At 41.5% G+C, this 26,653-nt stretch overlaps 1 protein-coding gene across 13 annotated transcripts in view; it reads right to left on the minus strand.

The window, feature by feature from the left end:
• The window catches only part of CEP152 (centrosomal protein 152), a 67,441-nt gene that overhangs the window by 36,260 nt on the left and 4,528 nt on the right, over window positions 1–26,653 (minus strand). For 7 of the 13 annotated variants that reach the window (XM_075897199.2, XM_075897203.2, XM_075897193.2 and 4 more), the window contains 10 exons: window positions 18,429–18,529; window positions 18,103–18,169; window positions 17,541–17,882; window positions 16,109–16,277; window positions 13,806–13,946; window positions 10,799–10,938; window positions 7,194–7,394; window positions 4,214–4,361; window positions 2,661–2,752; window positions 1,120–1,283 (listed from right to left, as the gene is read on the minus strand). In XM_075897199.2, the coding sequence (XP_075753314.2) occupies window positions 1,120–1,283; window positions 2,661–2,752; window positions 4,214–4,361; window positions 7,194–7,394; window positions 10,799–10,938; window positions 13,806–13,946; window positions 16,109–16,277; window positions 17,541–17,882; window positions 18,103–18,169; window positions 18,429–18,529 (1,565 nt within the window). Of the gene's footprint in view, window positions 1–1,119; window positions 1,284–2,660; window positions 2,753–4,213; window positions 4,362–7,193; window positions 7,395–10,798; window positions 10,939–13,805; window positions 13,947–16,108; window positions 16,278–17,540; window positions 17,883–18,102; window positions 18,170–18,428; window positions 18,530–21,264; window positions 21,404–22,110; window positions 25,392–26,653 lie in introns of those variants that run through there. The other 6 variants (XM_075897201.2, XM_075897202.2, XM_075897188.2 and 3 more) reach the window with 4 other exon arrangements.

The following is a 26,653-nucleotide window of genomic DNA, read 5'->3' on the forward strand; positions in this document are numbered from 1 at the left end:
ACGGTGCCGGTATGCGTCTAGTGGATGTCACACATTCGGCCATTGTGGTTGGTGCTAGTGGTTCTGACTGCTTTTGTTTGGGCTTGGAGTGGGCTCTTTTGTGTGGTGCCAACAACTTAGGTGGTGCCATAACGGAGGTGCGGGGCTTATCACCAATGCTCTCCCTTGAATATCTCAGTACCTGGGGGTAGTGATCAGGCTGGGGAAGCCCAGGTTTTCGCCTTCGACTTGCCAGAAGTAGAGGGACGAGCTTTGTCCATAATTTTTGGCTTGTCTGATGGTTTAGGTCTGGGGCACTGCTAGAAAAATAATCTCTAGTCATTGGCACAAGGACGCACCAGAACCCGGAGTGGAGCCCCCACAGGGACATCACTCGAAGAAGAACTAGATTTGTTTTGTTACTATGTTACCTGCAAAGAACTTCATTTACACATTTATATACATTATTTCAACAAATGATCTATACAATTGATTAGAAAACAATTAGAGTTTCCAGGATTAAGAAATTATTTCCTAAAACTGCTTCAACTCTGCATAAATTATGCTACTGTGAACTATAACTAGTGATCAGTTGTTTAAAACATTGCTTTAAACAAACAAGTAAGAGGTGCCATTTTGAGCATCCAAGAGTATTCATACATATTTTGAAACCCTGTCCTTGAAGACCAAGAATTTCAATAGGTGAGGAATGGCTGTCTACTGTGCTCTGTGTATACATTTATCATCCAATATTTCCCTGTATACCTAATATTCATAGTACAGAATCTGCCAACTACTTCTGTAGGCAAATATCAAAGGAAGATTTTTAAAAGGATAAGTTTTCAACATGTTGCATACAGGTCTACTAAATCCCCTTCTATTGGTCTATAAACCGGCATAGTAACTAAATTCCTAAATAATGCACTAAAAATGTAGTAAGCAATTGGAGTATGATTTGCTAGACAGGATCAGACCATTGGTTCAAATCCACATGCAACAGCTTAAGTCAGATACACATGATTTTTTCCTTCCTTTTAAAGTATTGGGCCAGCTGGTGATACATCTTCTGTAGACTGATTGATGCATTATTATATAAACGGTTTTAGTACTTTTTTTGGTAGAATGATATTCACCCAATACCTATGAAATCTTGATTTTTTCCAGTTGACTTTTTTAATACCCAAATCCACATAAGAATCAGTCATATCCACATGAAGCTCTCCACTTGCATCATTCAGAAATACTCCAAGTTTGGCAGCAGATTCATACAAAGCAATTTCTTCCTTTAGCGCTGTTAGCTCTTCCTAAAAAAGGCAAAAAAGTAGAATTAGAGTGACCAGGTCAACCAAGTCAAAGCAAACTATGATATCAAGCCTTCTAGGTCTAGCAGGAATTTCTCTCTCTAAGATAGGGATGTGAACGACTATTCGATAAGCAAATGCTTATCGGATAGTCAACAAGCTAGTCGACTAGTCGCTTTCCCTCTCCTTGCTGCCTCTATTAGAAAGAAGAAGCAAGCAGGTGCAGGAGAGAGAAGGGGGTGCTTCAAAGCCGTAGCACCGCATGGAGCCCGGGATTAACTGGGGACTCCCCTGCTGACCCCGGGCTACATGTGGTACTACTGCTTTGAAACATATCAGGGAGCACAAGGCCAGCGGGAGACTGCTTGAATCCCCGGTTGGCTCCGTGCTCCCCACAAGTGCTTTCGCCTTTGAAGGTGGAAGTGCCCTTATTGATTACCAAATTGCATCGACTATTCGATTAACCAATTAATCAAAATTTTACATCCTTACTCTAAGAGGCTAAAAGTAAAATAAATTTCTGAAGTTACTAAATTTGTATCTATATTTATGGGCCATACACATTTGAACCACCAAGCATTGCTATAATTCTAGAAACACATGACTTTTTGTTAGTATTACCTATTATTCACATCTGTGATGTACTTTAATTAGAGGTTAAGTTACATTAAAAACCAAGTTGTAATATTTCTTATACGCTCACCATATGTCCAGTATATTAAAGATTTCTTAGTACCACAGCTAGCATTCAGGTAAGGGATGATTTCAGACTATTTCATCCTTACCTCTTCCTTTTTCTTCTCTCAGTTATCATCCTGATGAGGGTCTATATAGAGGGAGTGCAGCAGTTTAGCTGCACTAGCAGCTAGTGTAGTGAGAAGATTCATAGTTTCCAAGACGGCAGGATTTTACAAGTTAAATATCTAAATGAACTAAACTGAGAACATGGACTTCCAGAAATAATTGGTAGCAACCTTCTCCACATTTGCTCATGGTGGTAATACTTGTTCATAAAGATATGCTTCAGAACAATATTGTACTTCCAATAAGTCCCTTCCTGTTCAATTAGATTTTTCTCTTTACTTTGGAAACAGAATTTGAATTTGAAATACTTTCTTCTCCCATCAGCACACTAGATGAACACATGATGTAAAGTTTACACTGCTGAGACACATGAATCTCTGTGTTTTAAATGAGCAAGTCTGGCAAGGAATATACATTCTGAGTCTGGAGAGCCATTCTCTTTTCAACAACGAAATACCTACTGATGAATTCAACTTCCATGACATGTCTACAATGTGGTTCAGCTTAGTAGATTCTCATCCTTCCTGCCACCTCCCTTTTCTATGTCAAAATATTTTTTCATAAAAGTAAATTAACCTGCAAAGTCTTGTTCATGTTGTTGCTCATCAGCTGTGCGGACTGAGTTTGCTGTAGTTGTAATCGTAATTGATTTGTCTCCTGTATCGAACCTATAGAAGAGAACACTTACATAAGGAAGAGGACTACTGAAAATTCACTAACAAAAGTAAATATATTGTCTATGGCTGTAGCTCTTATTCATGTACAATGCTCCTGAACTCTGCTATTTTAAAATATAAGTTATAAAAAAGGGGAAGAGATTTTTTTGGCTACTTGGAAAAGAAGATTATTTTTTCAGATTTAAATAGCAGCTTGTTCAAGGCTCAAATTGCAGTGGGTTTATTTCTTCAGGTTTTTTTAAACTGGTAGTTTAAAGTAGAAATTACAAGAAATAAGACATGTCAAATGTTTGTTTTTCTTGTAATTATCCAGGAGCAAAGAGAAAATTGAGAAACTACCCCAAAAACACATCAGGAATAAGGTTGTCTTGGAAAGTAGGTTGAAAAAAAAAAAAAAAGAAAGAAAGACAGACGAATTTTAAGACATTGCCAATATAACATTACTTTTAAGGGTATTACGCAATAGCTTTTGCTGCCTAAATTATCAACCACTCTTTGGTTAGCCAACTGCATCCCACTTAATATTGCCAGTTACATTTATAATTACTTATTGCTTTATTATAGAAAATAAACTTAAAAAAATAATCCCCCCCTCCCACCCACTTCCATTTAGACTTTTCCCAAAATCTTCTTAACAGGAAGATTGTTAAGGGATTACTTCCAACTGAAGAGTTGGCTTATTTTTCCTTTAGTTTCAAATTCAAATGTGCTCTCTTTGGCAAACTGCAACAGAGATATGTTGATCCCAGTCCAGTAAGAACTGAACTAGGGTTGTTTACACATACACTGGCATAGCTTGGGAATTAGTTTGTCATATTTGCTGAATTAGTTCAGTTAAACCAGTGCAAGTCTGTGGGCAGGCACTCTTATTTTGGTTTAGAAGAGGCTTATTTTGACTTCGCTTCATTCACACATTTTTAGTTTAAATAAACAGTAGTAATAAGCCACTCAGACCAAAACCTGCACACAAACTTGCAGAGAGGTTTAATGAATTCAGTTTGAAAACATATCTAACTAAACCACTGAAAGTGTGTAGACAAGGTCTGAAACCACCAATTAAATACTGGTTACTGAGTCATTATTTATCTGGGACAAGTGACAACAGTTTTCCATCACCAATCTCCTAAACCAACCAGTGCCCTGAGGCACAGTTTTTAAGAACAATATTGCTGAAGTTAGTGATTTATCAATAGACAACTATGGAATATTAAAGAAGGCAAGTTTTACATATTCATGCAATGTATCTTGCACTATGAGTTGTTTTCACTATGAGTTGTTTGTCCTAACATTTCATTTCATGCCTAAAATCATGTAATGAATTTCAGTTAAATCTGGTTAACCTATTTCTTCCCAAAAAGTCTAATACATGTTTATTAAACACTCTGCACCTAATATGCAATTTCATCCTTATTGTTTCCATCATAGCAGAAAAGATGAATGGACAACACTAACCCGTTTGCAGTAAGTTTGCACACTGCTTTTGACTTTCTTCTAGGCTTCTTGTCAGTCGGTTGATTATCTCTGTTTTTTCTAGTTTGCTTTCTTCCAGCATTCTTTCAAGCTGCTTCACATGTTCCCTTAGATTACAACAAAGATCCTTCTAATGAGAGATTTTTGAAGTCACAAATTGATCACTCACAGGCAGTCTAAATAGTTATCAAGTAAAATTTAAAATACAAATAAATTAAGCATGTATCAAAGGCAATACTGATAGTGATTTTCCTTAGTTCTTAAACACAGAACAGAAACTATGATCTAAATGATTTAAGCTACAAAGTCTACCAGAATCTTTTAGAAAAATATTGTTCAAGTGCAAAACATTAGCCTCACCTATCCTAAAAACACTTGTATTCACTGAAAAAAAAGTAAGTTTGTTTTAACATCAAGAGACCATTTACATCGAAGTACAGGCAGTCCCCGACTTACGCGGATCCGCAGATACGAACGGGGCTGCCCCAGAGTACACGGACTGCGGGACCTCGCGGTCCTGCCGCCCGTGTACTCTGGGGCTCTCTCTGCGTCTCCCTGGTCTGCAGACCAGGAAGACGCAGAGCAAAGCCGCGGAGGGGCTCGGGCAGCCCAGGGGCGCCTGGGCTGCCCGTGCCCCCCCACTCGCCCCCCCCCGCGGCTTTGCAAAGCCGCGGGGAAGCCGGCAGCGGAGCAGTCCAGGCGCGCCTGGGCTGCATCGCTGCCCGAGCCCCCCCCTCCCCCCGCGGCTTTGCAAAGCCGAGGGGGGGGCTCGGGCAGCGGGGCACCTAGGCGTGCCTGGGCTGCTCCGCTGCCGGCTTCCCCGCGGCTTTGCAAAGCTGCGGGGGAAGCCGGCAACAGGACAGCCCAGACGCCCCGCGGCTGTCCCGCTGCCGGCGTCCTCAGAGGCTTTGCTCCCCGTCTCCCTGGTCTGCTGGTCTCCAGGGCTATGTCTAGACTGCAAGCCTCTTTCGAAAGAGCCTCTTTCGAAAGATACTTTCGAAAGCCTCTTTCGAAAGATCGCGTCTAGACTGCACGTTGAACTTTCGAAAAAGCGGCTTGCTTTTTCGAAAGAAAGCATCCAGTGAGTCTGGATGCTCTCTTTTGAAGAAGCCCTATTTACATTGAAGAACGCCTTCTTTCGAAAGAGGAACTTTTGAAAGAAGGCATTCTTCCTCGTGAAATGAGGTTTACCGCCATCGAAAGAAAAGCCGCGTTCTTTCGATTTAATTTCGAAAGAACGCGGCTTGAGTCTGGACGCAGGGGAAGTTTTTTCGGAAAAAGGCTACTTTTCCCGAAAAAACCCCTGAGTCTGGACACATCCCAGCAGACCAGGGAGACTGGGAGCAAAGCCGCGGAGGACCCAGGCGGCGGGACCGCGGTGCGTCTCGGTCCACCGCCCGTGTCTTCCTGGTCTGCTGGGGTGGCGGGGGCGCAGCTAGTACGCCCTCCCCCCCCCAGCAGACTAGGCTTTTCTCCGGACGCCTGTGGCAGAGCAGCTGGGGTGCTGCCGGTTGGTCCAGTAGTGCCGAGGAGCGGCGCTACTGGAGCAACCCAGCAGCACCCCAGCTGCTCTGCCCCAGGCGTCCTGATTTAGCCGCTGCTGAAACTGACCAGCGCTGACTACAGGAAGCCCGAGGCAGAGTTGCTCTGCCCCAGGCTTCCTGGAATCAGCTGCTGATCAGTTTCAGCAGCAGCTGACTTGGGGACGCTTGGGGTTCTTAAGTTGATTCTGTATGTAAGTCAGAACTGGCGGTCAGTTTCAGCAGCGGCTGAATCGGGATGCCAGTTCCGACTTACATACAGATTCAACTTAAGAACAAACCTACAGTCCCTATCTTGTACGTAACCCGGGGACTGCCTGTAGTTAAGACAAGTAGATTTTACCTCAAATAAATACATCAATATATGACCAGACAGAGGGTCATAGTTTGACCTCAACTAGTTGCATTGGAGGTGGTAAAATCTATAGCAAGTGGTTTCTGCTATTTTTTTGTATATTGAGATAGCTATTTTGATATAAAAATACACCTTTTTATTTTGCAGAGGATTAGTGGAGGGTAGAAGGAAATTGGTGACTAATTTAGTGCCTTCCTGTACACAGTCAGCACCCATCTACACTTACCTGCACCATCAATCTACTGCAGCTACACTATTTATATGTGATATACATTTGAAGCTTACTCACTGAGACTAGCGTGCAGTAAGGTTGATGGGGGCTGCCCTCCCGTCGACACTGGCTATTCTTCTCATCTTGGTGGAATACAAGCGTCGACGGGTCACTCTCAGATATCGATTGATCATGTCAACAGCAGGCATGATAAATCGACACCTGGTGGATCGATCACTGCAGTGTGGAACCACTGCATAGTGTAAATGAGGCTTTAGTTACTAGTTAATTCTCAAAACATCCCAGATGAAGTATGTTTTTCAGTATTTTTACAATTTAATTTTGTTTCTCATCTGCACAAGAGTTTAAGCAAGGAAAAGCAGACAGATTCTGATTTCCGATGGCATGATCAGAACACACCTCAGTTTAAAAAACTATAAAAGCCAATTTCTTACAAGTGCAACAATATAAAGAGTTATTTAAGGTGTGACCCTATCATGTGCTATAAGTAATTGAAATTAGAGAAGTCTTAGATGTTACCTGTGGCAATAATAGTTAAAATCCTTTATATAGCAGCATTGGTTTTTGGTGTTTTTTTAAAAAGTATCTAATTAAAATCACATCCAAAAGGCTTTGTGGACACACATGACAATGCTTATAAACATATATATTGTGTTAGTTTCAAAATGTGACTTTTGTGACTACTTCTCTCTGTTCTGTTATCTTCTAGAAGGGAGGACTGAGTTTTACAGGCCATGGGAAGAATGAATAATTTCAGAAGGGACTGGATGGAGAAGAGTGTGCTGCTCTACAGTTTTCTAGGATTTAGACAAATATTCCAAACTCCAGCCTAACCTGCTCCTGAAGTGCAGAATTTGTAGCATCAAGTTTCTGTTCTAATGATAATACTTGCTCTTCATACTTCTGCTTCAGTGCTGCAACTATGGTCTCATGCTGTTCTCTCGCTCGCTGAAGAGAGTCAGAACGTCTAAGCTCTAATAGCTGCTGCTGCATGCTTTCCATGGCTAACTCTGCCACTTTAGACTGTTTGAAGAGCTACAAAAAACAAAAACAAACACACAATATACAATACTTGAGTTCAATTACAAAAAGTTATGGAGATATAAAGGCTTCAAGAGAAGTGACTGCACAGTTAGGAAGTCCAAAGTTAAACTAAGTTTTCATCTACCATATATTTGAGAGAGTTTGTCTGTTTAAGAAATCCTCCTATATGGTAAGAGCTAGGACCATCCAAATTTGGTATACAGCTTCTTCTTCTCATAACTTAAAGCTACGTAAGGGTTTAGTTGTGCTAGAAAAATGTAGTGTCTGGAATGGGATTGCTTCTCATAAAGCTGTACAGAAAAGAGATAGAATCACCGGTAGGTAAAAGGGCTGGTTAGGGTGCATCCCTTCCCCACATTTAGGACTGCCACAGCCCTGAGCCTCCCATCCCCCAGTTGCCCTTTAGGTACAATGTAGAGGGGGACTCAAGCTGATTTGTATGGGAATGTTGCTGGCTGTTCTTCAGGGAGTGAGGGGAAGTGCACAGTTGCTGCATTCCTCACTCTGGCTGGAGTGTGCAGGGGGTAGATAAACCTGGACCTACTCCAGCCGTGCCCACCGGAGCTGCAGGAGCCATGAAGAGGCACTTCTCACCTGGCCTCAAACTGCTGCAGAGAGAGAGAGAGCTGGGGCAGTCCTCTCTCCCTGGGGCAGCCTATCCACTGAATCCATCATCCCCAGCCTCAACCCAGAGGAATGATTCAAAATGAAGCATGTACATTTTTATTTTATTTTCCAAAAAACAAAAATTGAGTTAAGGACACAAGCAATGCCACGTAATCTTCTAGTAGATTCATAAATTTCAAGGCCAGAACCGATTACTGTGATAATATAGTCTGAACTCCTAACTTCCCCCAAAACAGTTCCTAGAGCATCTCTTTTAGAAAAAAATCCAAACCTGATTTAAAAATTGTCAGTGATGGAGACTCCACCATAGGGTTGATAAACTGTTCCAATGGTTAATTACCATTATTATTAAAAACTGACACCTTGTTTCCAGTCTGAACATATCTAGCTTCAACTTCCACTCCTTCGATCTTTTTCCTCTCTTAGGGCAAGTCTACACTAGGAAATTATTTCAAACTAACTTATTTCAAAATAATAACTCCCAAAATAACTGTTTCGAAATAAAAATTATTCCTTGTGGAAAACAGGAAATAACAGGCTTGGTAGTGTGGATGCTTCGCTAGTTATTTCGAAATAATTCACTAGTGTAGTGTAGACCAGGGCTTAAATTGAAGGGCTTACTATCAAATAATTGTTCTCCCATGAAGGTATTTAATTAGAAGGTACTTAAGTCACCCCTTAACCCAGAGTTTGGCAACCTTTTCAAACCAAAGAACCAAACTACAGTAAAACTCCAAAAGTCAAAGTAAACACAAGTCAAAGTAAATATGATTCTCCTGAGTCAGCTGGGACGACATTGTTTTCTAAGAGATCAGTCCTGCTGGAAATCCTGTGCATATGCACACACAAGTGCATATTATAAACAGCTCTTGACAACTCTATTTTTAACCAGAAGTGTATGTTTGTTACTAAAAAGGCAACACTATAGGATCCCTCCTTAAAAAGATGAATTAGCAGGAACCAACAAAAAATTGGAGCACAAGTTCATCTCCTCGGGTGTATTCTAATCAATTGTTGGGGTACTCTGGCTGTCAGAAAGATCCCCATTTCTTAAATATTATTTACATATTATGCTTATGCATCTTTTTGATAAATAGTTTAGCGGGTCAGTATTTTTATGAAGAAAATTTAAAATTCTTCTAGATTGTCCCCATTAGGTATACATTTTGTTATGAATATAGACAAGTGAGATACAACCTCAAACAAGCACCATTGCTTCTGCAATCCTTATACAAGCGTAACTCCTATTGACTTTGTAAAGTCACATTCCAGCCTCACGGGGCCTGATTCATAGTCATTCTACCCTTTGCAACAAGTTTTTAAGAGCAATAGGGCAGCAATACAACTATAAGAACCCTCAAAAGAAATTCTTCCAATGCAGAAGGCCCTCTCTAGCCATACATAAGAGTCTTCAATAAAAGGGGCATTCTAGACTGTGCTCTGGGGATGAAGGGGACTTTTCCAACAGCAGAAAGAGAAGTGACCAGGAAAGTCGCACGCCATGTTTATTTCCTGGATGCCACAAGGCTGAGGGAAGATAAGACAGCCTTTAAGGATACTCTATCTGTATTAAAAGATCAAATGGCCCCAGCAGCTTGAGAATTAGGGGAGTCAGGGTGCAAGCCACCCTATCTCCATCCCTTAGCCCGGCACTAGACATGCCACATACAAAAAATAAACAAATCTCATTGGATTAACTTTATGATCCAAAATCACAATAATGTTCCTCCCACTTCAATAGCCGAGAGGCACTTAAAGACCATTATAATCTGTTAATGATATCCAAGAGCTTCAAAACTAGGGATGTTATATATCGGTTAACTGAATAGTCAATTAACCTCATTAATTCTTATTGGTTAGTCAACTATTCTATACTGTAGTCTCAAGGGGTGGGGCCAGCAGCCAAGGAGCCCCTACCACTCTGCATTGATACAGAGGCAGCAGCATGGGGTTCCAGGCAGGAGCCAGTCTTAAAAAAAAAAAAATCAGTTAATTGACTATACTATGACATCCCTAGTCACAACCATAATTTTCAATGTATTTATCTTTCAGAAAGTAAAAACATCCTCAAGTCACAGAGACAGAGCAGAAACAAAGACGACCTTGTAACACATGCTTGGGGGGGATGAGGAGGAAAGCGACAAACAAAAACAAAGTGCTCAAATGAGCCATAATAAGAGATGCCATTAACATCAGAACCTGTTTAAAAAGATAAATAAAATAGGCTTTTCATTGAGATGTGATTTATCAGCTAATACGATTCATTTAAGACCAAGGGTATTGGAGATCTCATTACAGAAGCTTCATCTTTAACATGCAGCAGTGAAAGAGTAACACTCCATCATATCCACTGCAACACTTCTTTTAAAGGCAGTTAGACAGGATTTCTGATATGCAGTAAATGATGCATTAACAGAACCACCAAAATATCTGAGAAACCATGGATTTTATACTTCCAAATTGCAATTATAAAACTAAAGAATAAATATTTAAAATAGTTAATCATATTTACCTTTCTTACTAGGTTTTTTGGGTCAACAGTCCATAAGAGTGGGGAAATTTTGCTAATTCAGTCTGGATTATAGATTATAATCTATGATATTTTACACTAGACGTTTCAACTCATTCTCATCTACTCTGGGTCTTAAATAACACCGGCTGGAGTGCTTCTAAAAGAGTATATTAATCTTTGTTAAACTGAAGATTCACTTTGTATCCTAAGTACAACTACAGACATTTTTCACGGTTACAGTTAATAGTTACAGTACCTGCTCCTCATTGGCAGTAAGAGTTTGAATTTGGGTTTCCAGTGCTTTAATTTGACCTTCAAGATGTACCTCCCGTTCTTTTCCATTTTGATACAGTTTTTGGGATTCCTGGAGGCTAAGGGCCAATCCATCCTTTTCATCTTACAATAGAAATAAATATTTAAGCATTATAGTAGTTGTAAGAGGAGTTCTACCATAAGCCTTTCTGGAAGACTATTCATTCGGTACCTGGGTCTGTGAGTATAATGCTTTACAGGGCACCTCTTCCCTCAGCCTAATGAGCTGGAGAAAGCAGAGCAGCCTGTATCAACCCGGCCAGCAGAGGGGCAGGGAAAAACCCAGCCAGGATCCCCTGCACTCTCAACATCCTAGTATAAAGAAACACCTTTCTCTTTGCACAAGCAACCAGCACCATCACATGCAGTAAGAGTCGGGATGGAAGAAACAAAATAGGATCTCCCAGGAAATGAAAAACAGGGACTTGCCTAGAAACTACCAGGGATTTTAGCAGACAGGTTACTGTTTGAACTTTGGTCATTATTTTCTGTTTGCTGCTTGCTTTTTTTGCCCCCATTTCTTCTCCTCCCCTCCTTGCTACAATTCTGCCTTACCTCACTTCTAACCCCACACAAAGGGATTAAGTACAACAAAGACAAAATTGTGCCCATCAACAATGTTCCCTCAAATTTATTCCATCCACGTGTGAAATATATTTTATTATGTGCACCAAGGCATGTGCAAATACGCACCACCAACAGAAACACATGCTGCCGGTTGTGTTAATCCACTGTGCAGTATTTGGATGGCCACTCAAGCGCACACCTTACAGGGAACATTGCCAATTAACACTGAACATTGTCTCAGACGTATCTCTGCTTTCTACCCTTTATTTTTTTTTACTAGACTCTCTGGGGCAGAGACCACATTATTTAAACCCTGTAGAAGTATACAGGACACAGTGCAGCTCCAGATCCTGATGGAAGCCTCTAGCAATGAGGTTGTGGACTCTCCATCTCTGGAGATATTTAAGAGCAGGTTAGAAAGATATCTATCAGTGATAGTCTAGATGGTGCTTGGTCCTGCCGTGAGGCCAGGGGACTGAACTCTTATGACTTCTCAAGGTCCCTTCCAGTTCTAGTGTTCTATGATTCTAATGTGGCATTCATTCTCTTCAGTATCACCATGGAGTTCAAGAAATTTCATTCATATAGCTATAAATATTTTTTAAAAATTAAGTTAAAAATAACCAAAGAGGTATTGAGTTAAGCCTCTATTTAGGAGAGCATTTAAAGTTAAGAATGATCCTGAACAGAATACTTTCCTGACTTAAGACCTTAATATGATAACATCAGGCACAAGTAATTCAGTGATCAAATTGCTCACTGCACCCAAGTTAACAGCTCTCTCTGGAACCAATGGGTTGTACTAACGTATCTAGAGGAAGCACTTGGTTACTATCCAACTGAAAATAAAATGGCACAAAGAGCAGCAATTTAGCAGGAAAGAAAAATGACTCTTCCTTTCTACACATTTCTCTTGTTTTCCTTCCTTTCACTATTATTAAAATGACAGGGTCTAAGTAAGTAAATAATTCACTAGCCAATATTTTAGAATTGGGATACAGATTAATGGCAAGTGATTTATTTAATAATCACAGAAATCAGTCATGGCGAGTAATGCATGTCAAACAGATGAGAAAGTACAGCAGTAAGGTTGAATTTGGTACTTGTTTGCTGAATTCTTCTTCTTTGGTTATCCATTTGTTAGGTGTCTTGCACCTTCCTCTGAAACAGTGGGTATTGACCACTGCCAGAAACTCCTCTGATCCAATGTGCCCATTCCTATAGTCTTTTTAAAAGTATAACCTAAAGCAGGATTGGGCAATAATTTTTGGTGTGGGCCACTCCAAGATTTTGGAAAGTGGTCAAGGGCTGCACTTTTCTGTGGAGGAGGTGCAGAGTCTAGGATAGTACAGAAGGGCACATGGGGTAAGGGACTGGGGTGCAGGACATGGTGTGAGTTTTGAGAGGGAGTTTGAGTGAAGGAGGGGGTTGTGACCAAGGTCAGGGCAAGTATTGAAATGTAGGGTCAGGGAAGGAGTATGGGTGCAGGAGACAATTCTGGTCTGGGGCAGGGGATATAGAAGGGGGTCCAGGAGGGAGTTCTGACCTGGAGCGGAGGGGTGCAGCGTGTTTGGATGGTGACCTGGGGGAGGGAGTTGGGGGAATAAGAGGCAGGAGTGCCAGAGGCAGGCTCTGGCTGGGAGGCGCTTTCCTAAGCGTCTCCCGGCCAGCAGCCCTACAACACCCCTAAGGCAGGCTAGGCACCCTGTATGCTGCAGCCACAGAACGCTTAAAACTGCAGGCTGTTCCCTCCAGATGGCTCTCAGCTGCGGGAAGCGGAAGAGGCTTGCGCTGCCGCTGTCCCCCAGGGCAATCTCTCCGCTCCTCTTAGCTGATTGTTTTCAGCCAATAGGAGCTGAGGATTGGGCTGGAGGCAGGGAGATCACACGAAACCTTCCCCTCCCTCCAGATCAGAAGGGCACATGGAGCAGTCCCTCGCTAAAACAGTGACAGCTGCGTGCCCAAGGGTCCCAGCAGGGTGTCCGCAGGCTGGATCCAGTGCCTTGGCGGACAGAATCTGGCCCGCGAGATGCATCTTACTCACCCCTGACCTAAAGTGTGAAAACAGTTCCAGTGTAGCTCTAAGTCTTCAGCTATCCACCAGGGGGCTAAATATCTGCTGTATTGCAGCGCCTAAGTGCATGCAGAGGGGATATAAAATGCCAGCAAAATAGAAACCAATTGTTTGAACTGCTGAAAGTGCTTTACACCCCCATTGTATAAATGACTACAAAAGGTACAGGGGGGATAATGCTCAGATTCTGAACCCAAATCAAGTTTGCAAGTATAATCAGCATACGATAAACAGAAATTTATGAGTACATTAAAAGTAGTTAGATCTCAGGAGATTCTAGAAATTAAAGCTCCATATAAATTTGTTTTACCTTTGACCATTGCAAGCTGATGATTCAGATACCTAATCTGCTGTGTACTCTTTTCCATCTTTTCAGTAAGTTCTTCCAGTTGTCTCTCTCTTGCTTTATTAAGAACCTGAAGTTGAAGAACCTGCATATTGTCCGCAGAATCTGTCAAAGTTTAAAACATAACTAATTTTGAAACAAGCTAGCTTTCGAAAAGTGAATGACATTCTTACAGTGCAATTAACTTGTCCGAATTAGATTATAATGTTTTTGGGGCAGGAACCATTTAGCTTCTGAAAAATGCCAAATTCCTTATTGGCGCATGATAGGTAACTCCAAAACAGAGAAAAAAAATATACAACTTGCTTACTAAATGAAGAGCACCAGCTCATAGTCCCACCATTAAAGCTAACATTGTAATTCCAGCATAAAGAGTTGTAGCTGTCACCAATTAATAGAACATTCATATGTTAACATTGGTGTACTTAACTAAATTGGCAGAGTTCCATTCCCAGTCATCTAGAGACATCTGATAGCTCTCCACTAAGCCTACAGATTTGAGAAACATTTATTGGACAGGAAGGTAAACCATTCAATGCCCAATCCTGTAAGCACCAGAGTGACTCCAAATAAATACTGAACAAGCACCACATCTGCACTATGAGTGCTAGAGCTGCATAGCTACAGTACTGTAATTATACTGTTGTAACTACATAGTAAAGACACAGACTACAGATTTGACCCCTGTGATATGGGCTTCTGGCAATATCTGTGTATGGAATAACAATGTTACGTGTAGTGTAATTGACTAATCAAGTAGTTGATGATTTGTGCATCGATTATTCAATTAGTTCAGGGGTCTCCAAACTTTTCAGCCCGAGGGCCGCATTAACTATCAAACAGCAGTTCGGGGGCCGACTACACACTTGAGGTCCAAATAAAAAACAATCAAAACACGGATGTTGTTTTTAATTATTTATTTAATATTATTTTATTCAGTTATTATTTAATAACACATTCATACACTACACATGAACACCTGTATTAGTGTGAATGGTGAAATTGTTTCCTGGATGCCAAAATAGCAGACATTTCTGGCTTTAGATTTGTTGTCCCTAACATCAACAGTGACCTGAGATTATCATCGGACAAGTTTGTTCTCAAATTGTTCTTCACGTATTTCATTCTTGAAAATGTTTGTTCACACAGGTATGTTGTTCCAAAGATTGAAAGGTACCTTGATGCAAAAGTTTTGACATTAGGAAAGTCTTCCTTGGGCAAAAACTGGTAAAAACCCACCAGTCCTATTTTGAACTTGTCCCTAAGGAGGTCATTTGCTTGCAACTCAATGACTTCCAGCTGCAGTTCATCTGGGCAACTGGCCACATCTGCTTCAAATGGGTTTTGAAACAATCTCACTTCTTCTGCCTTTGAATCCAAAAAGGTCTCCACGGGCCGGATGAGAGGGCCTCGCGGGCCGCATCCGGCCCCCGGGCCGTAGTTTGGAGACCCCTGAATTAGTTGATAGGGTGGTGCTACCCCTTTGAAATGCCACCACAGCGTTTCAAAGGGGCAGCGCAGCATGGAGCTCAGGTTCCCCCCCCTTGCTGCCTCTATCTGACAGAGGCAGAAAGTGAGGGGAGAGGGGGAGAGAAGTGACTAGTCCTTAACATCCCTAGTCTGGAACCCCATGGGTGCTCCCAGGCTGGAGCTTTTTTTCCCCCTACAGGAAAAGCCAGGCTCTGCACTCAGCAACTCCTCCCCCACCCTTCCAGAGCAAGCTATTTGCCATGCTCAAGATCAGGGATGGAGGGGGAGGGGTTAGGGACAGGAATGCTAAGGGGAAGATTCAGAGTGGCTGTGAAGCCCCAAGGCTGGAGGCAAGCAGTGCAACTGGCAGCAGGGACCAGGAGCACAGCCCAACTGCTGCATGGGTACATGGAGCTTTGCATTCACCCTGCCTCTTGCCTGAAGTGCCCCTTCTAATCTCCATTTGGTCAATGCCAGCCTCTCTGCTGCCACCAGAGCTGGAGCCCCACAGCCAGTGGCAGCAGAAGAACTGGCTTTGACCAAGTGGGAAGGGATGAAAAGGGAACACTAGGGGCGGAGGGAGAGAGGGGGATCTATTGTTTTTTCATTGTAATAGGAAGAAACTAATATCACCTCAATGAACTATCCTTCAATAAAAAAAATAGAAGAAAAGTTAGGATACGTCTATGGTATCACTGTATTTTTTCCTGTGTGCTCTTGTTTAACACTGAAGTCCTCAGTGGGACCAGGATTTCATCCCAGGATACCTATGAAAGCTTGAACTAGATAACACTTACTCCTCTCAGTATCCAAAAACTCCCGTTGCAGCTCTTCAAATACTTCATTTCTTCTTGACGCTTCCTGTGTTATTGGGACATTTTGCTGAACAGCACTTTGATATGGTTTATATGTCACTTTGTAAGATTCCATAGTTTGGCCATTAGCAACTTCAGATGCACCAAATTGCTGTTACGACAACAGATTAAAAGTAAGAACAACTGAATTAAAACTACCCTCACCTTGCACAGCAAAAGTATTTTCCCTTTGGATTTACAAGGTTTGATATTAAAAAAAGAGTTGCAGAGGCTCATTATTTAGACCGCAATCTATCAAAGCACTTAACTGCGTGTTGTCTCAGTGAAATCAGAATGATTACACACTTGCTTTAGTGCTTTGCTGAATGGGCCCTTATTGCAAAGTTTAAACAGCCAATATAAAATCAGTCCATTTAGTACCACTCTAGTGCTAATTATCCTAAAACCAACACTACATTTTTATTTTTGAAAGTTCAGATATTAACTCTGAGTTATTTTAATATGATACATTGATTGCAGAAGCATATCATGTTGTAACAACTGAAGATAGAATCAAAAAAAATGTAGGACTGGAAGAGACCTTGCACTGAGGCAGAACCAAGTATACCTATACCATCCCTGACATGCACATATTTAACCTGTTCTTAAAAACCTACAATAATAGGGATTCAATTAGTAATGGAATAGGTGACTCAGGGATGATAACTAGCCTTATTGTAAGAAAGCTTTTCCCCATAAATCTGTTACAAATTAAATGTATTACATGGTGTTATATCATCAGTGGACACAGAAGACAATTGATCACTGTCCTCTTTGTAAAATCCCTTAACATATCTGAAGATCTCTCCCTCTCTCAACAGAAGCTGGTCCAATAAAAGATGATAGTCTCTCGCCTACTTATCTCTCTAATCCTAGAAGCAAACAGCTACAACTACACTGTATACATTATACCACCTAATCAGTTTCCTTTCCTCAAAGGTCAGGTTTTCTAAACCGTTTTTTTCCCTCTCCTCTGTACTCTCTCCAATTTATCCATACCTTTTCCAAGTATGCTGGCCAGAACTAAACACAATCCTCCAGCAGAAGCCTCACTAATGCAGAGTAGAACATATCAATTACATCCAATGTTTTACATTCAACTCTCCTATTAATACCTCAGAATGATGTTAGCCTCTCTCACAACTGAATCACATTATTGGTTCATATTCAGTTTGTGATCTACTATAATCCCCAAATCCTTTTAGCAGTATGCCCATTATTCCCCTATCCTGTGTGCATTTGATTTTTTCCCCTCTATATGTAATACACTGCACTACATCTAGATCTTCTAAACTGAAAGCAGCTAAAATTACTACTCTAGCATCAACACTTAAATCATTACAAACAAGATGGAAAACATTAATATTTTAAATACCTTCAAATGTTCCTTTGGAACATCCGGAAACTTTACTGTTTTGTTTTGTTGGTTATTAAATTCCTGTGTATGGCCATTTGTGTATGGTCTAAAATTTTCTGGGAGATGATATACATTGTTCTGTTGGCAGTGACTTGGTGTATTATACCCATCTCTGCCAAGATACACATCAGGATCCTCTTCACGTTGGCTACTAGAGTAGTCCTCTTTAATTTCATAAATGCATCTTTCTTCTTCTATATTATGCTGGTCAGTCCAATTACTTGCATGTGTTTCTCCATGATTATGTAGTTGTTTATACAGGAACTGTTCAGGATACAACTTCTGTCCCTGTTCGTAACCCTATGAACAGATTAGAGATTTAATAGTTTTCCTTTCCCGAACTGTTGCCTCATGTTTTCCTCTTCAATTACAAGCTTGTCAGAACAGGCAACATGTATTGGTATTTGTTTGTAAAGCACCATTCAAGTTAATACTGTGCCCTATAAATAACTAGATCAAAAACAAGCTATTCCGAATGAGAAGACCCGATTATTTAGTCATAATTTTATCAGGCGTTTACACTTTGGGGATTCGTTACCAGAAGATGATCATTCCATCTGGCCTCATGCTCCCAAGGTTCATGTGCTCTATAGAGAAAAAGAAAATAGATAATGAAATATTAATAACCCTACTGGTATATGTGTGTGTATATGTACGTACATGTTCTCAAAAAGAGAACTAGATTAAACTATTTAGTAACTACTCAATTTAGTGTAAAACCTAAGACACAATTAAGTTGCAGTATTCTCCCATTTTTTGTATAAGTCTATCTGCCCATAGCTGGATCTTCACCACACTTTTTAAAAAGCATATAAAATGAATATCAAGAAAAATTAACTTTCTTACTGCTTTGCATCCTCATGTATGCTACAATCAGAGTAATTAGAGAGCTGGTCTCCACTGTCATCCAGCATGTCATGGGGAAGGTCTGTTAGTAGTTGTTGCAACTGAAATCAGACATGTTTCATAAGCACACATTAATACAGTACAATTTACTCAAGCTCTTTTGAAAACATAAACAAACTAAAAGTGTCACACACACCTTAGAGACTGAGAAAATACCACATTGACGTAAAACCCAATTTTCCCTCCACTGAAGAGATGCCACTCAGTTACCACAGGGCCACCATGGCAACTCAGGGCCACGTTTAGGTTAAGGATGCTTATTTATTGGGGGAATTACTACCCTGGTGAATTCTTTGGCAGGTACTTGCAAGATGTGACTTGTGCTGAAGAGCTACTGGATCAAGTGCCACAGAAATGTCTCTTTTTGGAAAGCTAACTTACTAGAACCTTTTCCCCCATACAAAGGTGCAATCCTTGGGTGCTACCACCTCAGCAGGATTAGTTAGTGGATAATAGCGGAGGGTTTAACAGTCCTTTACTTGCAGCTATGAAGCATATGGAGTGAAATGCTGATTACAGAGAGCTCTTCACAATGTAGTATACACAGCCTATCAAAGGGCTGCAGTAATCAAAGAGCTGTCCATATGTTCAAGTAGAACAGAGAGAAGAGCAGTCAGGCACTGACTGAGAAAATCCAACAAATTCAAATCCAGGAAAGAAAATTCTGTTGCCCTTGTCCTAGTGGAAGCCCAGAATGAGAATGGAAGTGGTGATGATTAATGTTCTAAATTACTGTATATCAAGAATAGGCAATGAAATCAAAACTGTAACATGTAAAAGTGTCACTTTGCCCACTTATATGCAGTTTACCAGAGAACACTCAGCTTCAAGGACTCTATTTCACTAGAGGGATTTCAAGGCGAGCTCGCTGATGGTGAGAAACCATCAGCTGAACACGACTGAACACTGGAATAGGCCTTTCAGGAAGGAAACTAGTACAGCAACAAAAATGTCCTTCATAATATTGGCAAATGATTTTACTGGCAATAGCTGCAGTCTTGAAGATCAAGTATACTAACCTCTCTACCGGATGGAGGCTGCCGATAGAAGAGTGGCAGAATAGGTATACAATATATCTGGAAAAATATCTGTGTATAAAGTGTATGTATTGGTGCATAAGATGAACTTATGGAAGATCTGTCCTTTTCTCTGGGCAAGGTATCTCTTCTGAGAGTCAAAAAGAGTTATTCCTGGGCAATCTCTGACTTGGGCCCAAGAGTTGCAGTTGTTGGTCAAAGGCAGTTAGTGTTCCCCAGTCTATAGATGGTAGGTACAGCAGTCAGACTATGCCAGGGATGGGCAAAACGTGGTCCGGCCAACCAGCCTAAAACTTTGATCCAACCAGCGGACTACAACTGGCCACTTTCTATTCATATCCTACTGCCTGTGCACTGAATTTCCAGGCAGTGGCTCAGGCAGCAGGATCCTATTTAAATGGCTGCCAGTTGCAGTGCTATCCCAGCAGAAGCCAAAGCTACAAGTCTCTTAAATAGCTGCAGCAGCGCTATTCGATTGCCTAGTAGTGCTGTAGTGAAAAGGCCGAGAGCTGCAAGCCCTTTAAATTGCTGCTGTTTAAAGGGGTTGCAGCTCCCAACCCTGCCACTACTGCATTGCCTTGCAGGTGCCCAGGTTGCTGCAGCTATTTAAGGATTCCCAACTCTGGCCCTTACCAGTTTAGCACCGTGACTATGAGCCCTTTAAATTAGGCTTATCAGGTAGTCAAGTCGATTCCTTCCATTTCCCCCCCTTTGCTGCATCTATATCAGAGGCAGCAAGGGGTGGAGATGGAGAGGAGAGCAGGAGCCGGTGCTGGGGAAAGCCAGCTTAAAAGCTGGTTCCCCCCCAGTGCCATCTCCGCTGGTGGGGGGCTGAGGAGACAGAGGCCCTGTTGTGCTGTGGCTCTGCCTTTTAAATGAAGTAAGAGCCACCCAGCTCTTATTACATTTAAAAGGCAGAAGCCGCAGCAGTCTAGTCCTGGCTCGCACTGGGTCCCAGACCTACTCCCACTGTAGTTTAAACATAATAGTACATGAGCTGCCTGCACGCCCGGCTCCTACTACATTTAAACTGTATGCCCACAGCGGCCCCTTATTGACTAATCGTGTACACAATACAAATTGTATTCAGTACACAATTAATCATTTACACGATACTTAACATCCTTAGTCCCCAGCCCCACCTCTTCTACCCCAGGACCCAACAGGGGAGGGAAGGGTAGAGCTGGCCCATTACCAGTTCCAAAATTCATTAAGTGGCCCTCCAGCAAAAATTATTGCACACCCTAAGACTATGCCATATATGCGGTTTATTCACAAGTCAAGGCTATTTTATTTAGAAAGTTTACTGGGTAGATTAGGGTATGGGATGGTTATAATGTAAATAAGTCAAACCAAGAATAACTAAAAATGTAGAAAAATTTAGAATAGTACTTATATTGTCGTTCACCCTTCTGTACAAACATTAACTAAGCCTCTCAACTCTCCCTAAAAAAAGGAATTGTTTATACTTCTGCAGTCAATGCAATGGATAAAACAATATAAAAAGACTTATTATTTTAAATAGTATGTCTTTTAAAAAAAATTATGAGATCTCCTTTGACATGTTATTTAGCTAAGCTTCATCAAGGCAAATTGGTTCAAAGATTTTAGGAGAGGCACCAAAATGCATTATCATATAATCTTTCCTAAAGCAGTCTACCCTGACTTTCCCACATTTAGTGGTTACCTTTGCCCACAGAAATTAATTTTTAAAAATAAAAATAATCTTCTGTACTTACATGGAGTAAGGAATCATGTATAGAATGTACTTGTTCTTCCAAACCTTCAGAAAGGTTTCCATATATAGCCATATATTGACCCTCAATTGGTAGATCTGGGCAATACATTCTCTCTCTCTCTCAAAAGGATACTAGAAAGCTACACAACAATTAATCAGTTATTGCATCTAGTGTCTGCACCCAATGTTTGTTCTTCTCTAAACCAGCAATAAGTCAACATATACTTGTTAATTAGAGCAGAAACCAGCTGCTATACATGAAGTACAAAAAAAAAAAAAACCCTGAATGTAGCAGTTACTACCATGACAAAAAGATAAAAATTAGTGTAACCATCCCCTTCAAAAAAAACTTAACCTCCTTTTGAGATCCAACTCACAAACTGCTAAATCTTCACTTAAAAAAAAAGCCCTCAGCTGCTTCCTAAAGACTTCACTTAAACACAAAGAAAAAGGCTGAAAGCAAGGGAAAACATCTTTCTAAACACCACCACCTGATCACTTAAACCTTTGCTTATTTCCAGTCATTCACCTATGCTATGGACAAGTTACATAAAACAAGTGCCTTCTAGTCTTTCAACCTGAGACAATACAATGTGCAATTAAATAACTCTGAAACCTACAGCAAAATACTAAAGAAAATGGAGATGCACCTTCTGCAGAATTCTGCTCTATTCAAATTGAAAGGATAAACTTTTACCTCTTCAAAACCTTACTGGACTTCAGATATTTCTATAGCTTTATCATTTCCAGCCAGAGAAGATCAGGAATAGAGAGCAGCACCATTCAAAGCACCAAGACTTTCCTTTTCTCTAACCACAACTGGGAAGTAACAATTTTATGGCCTCACCTTGGGGCAGAGACTTACATCTGTAGAAGGAACTGAAAAGCAGTGAACACAAGAAAAGAGAACTTGGCTTATAAAACAAATGCAATGGCATTAAATAAATAACTATATTAAACTGATGTCAAAGCATCCTAAAAATACTAACGCCAAGTGAGAGATGAAGGAAAGAATTCTGGAGCATCTTGAATTAAAACAAAGGAACCAATTCAATTAAACATTCAGGCATATAAAAGCCTGGGCCCCATTGCTCCAACATCCTCTTCTCTCAACTTAAGTAAAAGGAGCAGCCCACTAGCAAATGCTGAAAGAAAATTGTGGACTAATATGACCTCACATCAACAAAGGCATTTCAACATTCTAGATCAGAAGCTACATCACAATCATCCTTCTCTGCCAATATTTATAGGAGCAGAAAGGTCTCAGGATTTAAACACGCAACACAAAAAATAGCCTTAAAATAAGTAAAAGGTCAGACACCAGCTACTCTTCCATACACTATTCATGAAGAATTATTTGCCAACTCTGCCCATTCCATCACCACAACAGCAACACAACACTGTGGGGAATCCCACACACTTGACACACCCTAAGTAACAAGATAGACTACAACAACCAAAAAACAGAGCCCTCTCCCCCAATATCATCTTTAATCCAATCCAGCTCCTTCCCAATCCAAGTTTTATCTAGAACACAGGTGGGCAATAAAAGAGTGGTGGTTTGCTGGGGTTAGCCCCCCCAATAGGCTGATGCCACTATATTTACCAGAGCCTCTGAATGTATGGGCAGCTGCAGCTCCCATTGGCTGTGGATCACAGTTCCCAACCAGTGGTGTCTCTGTCCATGCCATTCCTGCAGCTCCCATTTGCTGGGATCAGCAATCCGCAGCCATCAGCGATCTGCTGTAAGTATTTACCTGTGCCAGGTATGAGCAAAGCAGCAGTGGCCTGCAAGGGGCTAACCCTGATGAACCTCTGCTGTCTTATTGCCCACACCTTTATTAGACACTATTGCCAATCCAAAGCAATTCCTTAAATTCCTCTTAACCAACACAAGACCACAACACATTATGATTTCATCACTTGTAAGAATCCTAACCTGATATGGCTTACCAGAATTTGGTTGTTGAACACTGTGGGCCTAGTGATAGCTCCCCCTCATGCTAACTGAGTACATCACAGATTCTACTGTATTAAAATGAATAAGTAGCCATTCTACTCCAAATTGACCTCAGATGAAAGAGTCTAATCAGAGTCTTTCAAATGCACCTATTACATCCAGCATTCTGGAGATAAGAGCAACATGGATATGTTACTAACATACCAGGTTTTTACGCAAAGAGGTTACTTCAGAGAGCTGATTGAGATGGTGTCTAACATGGCACTAAAGTTCCCAAGACTCAGTCAAGGAGGTCTGCAACATCTCACTGCTAACACCTCAAACAGGATGGCTCAAAACCAGTGCTTTCATATACAGGTGATTTGATCTTATAAAATATACTTTCAGTCCAATTAGCACTTCAAGTCCTAGATAGACCATATCATACAGGTAAAGATCATAACTGTCCCCAGTTTCAGAAAAGAAAATCCGTAACTACCATAGGCAACTTCCAGAAGCACAAGAGTACAGTGAAATTCCAGATCATTCATGAAAATTCCACTCAAAGCGATCAAGTAATAAAGCTTATAGTGAGACACTACAAATAGTCTGACCTCTGCCTTCAACCCACTGGCACCAAAGCAACTTCTCACCTATAGATTCCTATAATTCTGAGGCAGAGGCAGCAAGTAGTAACAAAAATTAGAGTCAATGGAAGCAATCATAAGCTGACAGAGAGAATGACACATAAGGAGTCTTTCAGATAGTATACATCAATAGAGCTTACATTACAAAAAAGAGACCTTTTAAAAGAGATCACCTGTACCCAAAGTACATTGAATATTAATTGCTTTGTTGATCTCAGAATGTCATCTCTCAGTACAGTAACACAGTATCTCTCACTGTGAAGCACTATCACTATCCTTATCCAAGGAGAATGGCACAGAAGCTACTCCTACAAAGAGAAGCAAAATCATGTTGTATATATCAAGAGGTCATTAATTGTTCCCAACTCTAATCTTTATGATCAAAGGAAATAGTATTTATCCATAACATGGTCAAGTATTATCTCAGCGTCTGCAAGCGCAAAAAGTTCCCTAGAGAGCAGAACAGGTGTGACCAAAACTTTCCGATGCTACTTCTTTTCATTAAGGAACAAAGACAAATAATTCAACTGCTATACAACTATAATAATTGCGGTCAAATTCTCTATTCACAACTCTAACACACACGCCCACACGCTAAGCTTTAAGTGGCACAGTTCACAATTCTCAATTGACACAGGGAAGTCAAGAAATATGCCTTCAGCTAGAAAAAGTGCCCCAAAAATAAAACAAAATAAAAGGAACCAAAAACCCTTCAGCTTTTTCTAGCAACATCGTAAGAGGCACAAAAGTAAACTCGAGCAGATTGCGATGTCACCATAACCAAAGACTCCTCTGACAACATTAAGCCTTATTTTAAAAAGTTGCTGATGATGCTTCCAGAAAGAAATACTTTCTTACATGTCTAAGAAAGTACAATTTAAGTTCCCTAAATAAAGATTTGGTTAGGATATTGAAATTAACATCCTAAGTCTTGGGAAGTGTTGCTGTGTTCCAAGGACCAGACATCAATTATGTAGTATTATTATAGAAATGTAGCTCCACGAAAGGTCAGTCACTGCGAGAGAACTTTGGCATTTTACTATAATGTTATTAGTGTCCACACACAAGAATACCTCATAAGGTATAATACCTCATAAGGTACCACAAGAGCCCATCATGTCTTTAGGTAGCAGAGTGGACCCCAAAAGGAACTAGTTAGACAGCAAAAGACCTGCACAGGTATCAGGGAATATTCCCTATTTCTCTAGACACTGTATGCAAGTTACGTTGCTATTTGTTTGTGCTGTGTGCTTGGGAAATGAAATATTTAGACATTTATACTCCACTCATCTCTGTGGAAGCCAAGTCCTAACCTTCTACCAGTTCAAGGATCTGACTTTTTAAAACCTGGCAGCAAATATTTGCTGATTAATATTTAATGTAAATCATTGTAATAGGTAAGTTTATTCTTTAGACTGTCGATTTAATTTTGAAATAGGTTTTTAAAAATTTAAACCTGTACTAAAATTTTAATAAAAAAAGACTGATTACAGGCAGTCCCCGACTTACGCGGATCCAACTTGTCGGATCCGCACTTACAAACGGGGCTTTCTCGCCCCGGAGGTCGAGGTAGCGGATTGCTACCTGCGAGCTCCGGGGCGAGAAAGCCCCGTTCGTAAGCAGCTCCGGTGCCCCTGGTCTGCTGGAGACCGTCTCCAGCAGACCAAAGGCACCGGGCGGGTTCCCGCGCTTCTGAGGCTTTGCCAGAGCAAAGCCTCAGAAGCGCGGGGAACCGCCGCTGCTGCCGCTTGAGTCCCGGTGCCTGTGGTCTGCTGGGAACCGTCCCCAGCAGACCACAGGCACCGGGACTCAAGCCGCAGCCGCCGGGGGGTCCCGCGCCTCTGAGACTTTGCCAGAGCAAAGCCTCAGAGGCGCGGCACCCCGCTGCCGCTGCGGCTCTGCTCCCCGTGTCCCTGGTCTGCTGGGGGGGGGGGGACGCGGCTAGTGTGCCCCCCCCAGCAGACCAGGCTTTTGTTTTGGACCCTGGAGCAGAGCAGCTGGGGCGCTGCGGATTGGTCCTGCAGCGCCCGCTCTGGGCACTACTGGACCAACCCGTGCTGCTCTGCCCCAGGTCCCGATTCAGCCGCTGCTGGTCAGTTTCAGCAGTGGCTGAATCAGGACGACTGGGGCAGAGCAGCTGGGGTGCTGCTGGGTTGGTCCAGTAGCGCCGAGGAGCGGTGCTACTGGAGCAACCCAGCAGCACCCCAGCTGCTCTGCCCCAGGCGTCCCCAAGTCAGCCGCTGCTGAAACTGACCAGCGCTGACTACAGGAAGCCCTAGGCAGAGTTGCTCTGCCCCAGGCTTCCTGGAATCAGCGCTGATCAGTTTCAGCAGCAGCTGACTTGGGGAAGCTTGGGGTTCTTAAGTTGAATCTGTATGTAAGTCAGAACTGGCGGTCAGTTTCAGCAGCGGCTGAATCTGGACAGTTCCGACTTACATACAGATTCAACTTAAGAACAAACCTACAGTCCCTATCTTGTATGTAACCCGGGGACTGCCTGTATTTGGATTTAAATAAAAATTCAGTTTTCTGCCACTTTGAAAGCATCCAGCATAGCCAGATAAGGAAATGCCTCACTCCAAAATGAAAATATTAAAACACATTTCGTGTGTCACCATCAAGCTGGTGGTCAGATTAAAATTATTTCCCCCAATTCCAACCAAAACTTTAGTCACCTAAGCAAGTAATCTTAACAAGGGAAGAGGTTACTGAAAAATAACCACAATTCTCAGGTAATGGAGGCTTTTAGCTTTGTCTCCTCATATACTAAAGATGTGCAGTTCTCATAAACACGGCATACTTTG

Source organism: Pelodiscus sinensis, chromosome 14, assembly GCF_052426305.1.
Source record: "Pelodiscus sinensis isolate ZL-2025 chromosome 14, ASM5242630v1, whole genome shotgun sequence".
Lineage (NCBI taxonomy): Eukaryota > Metazoa > Chordata > Testudines > Trionychidae > Pelodiscus > Pelodiscus sinensis.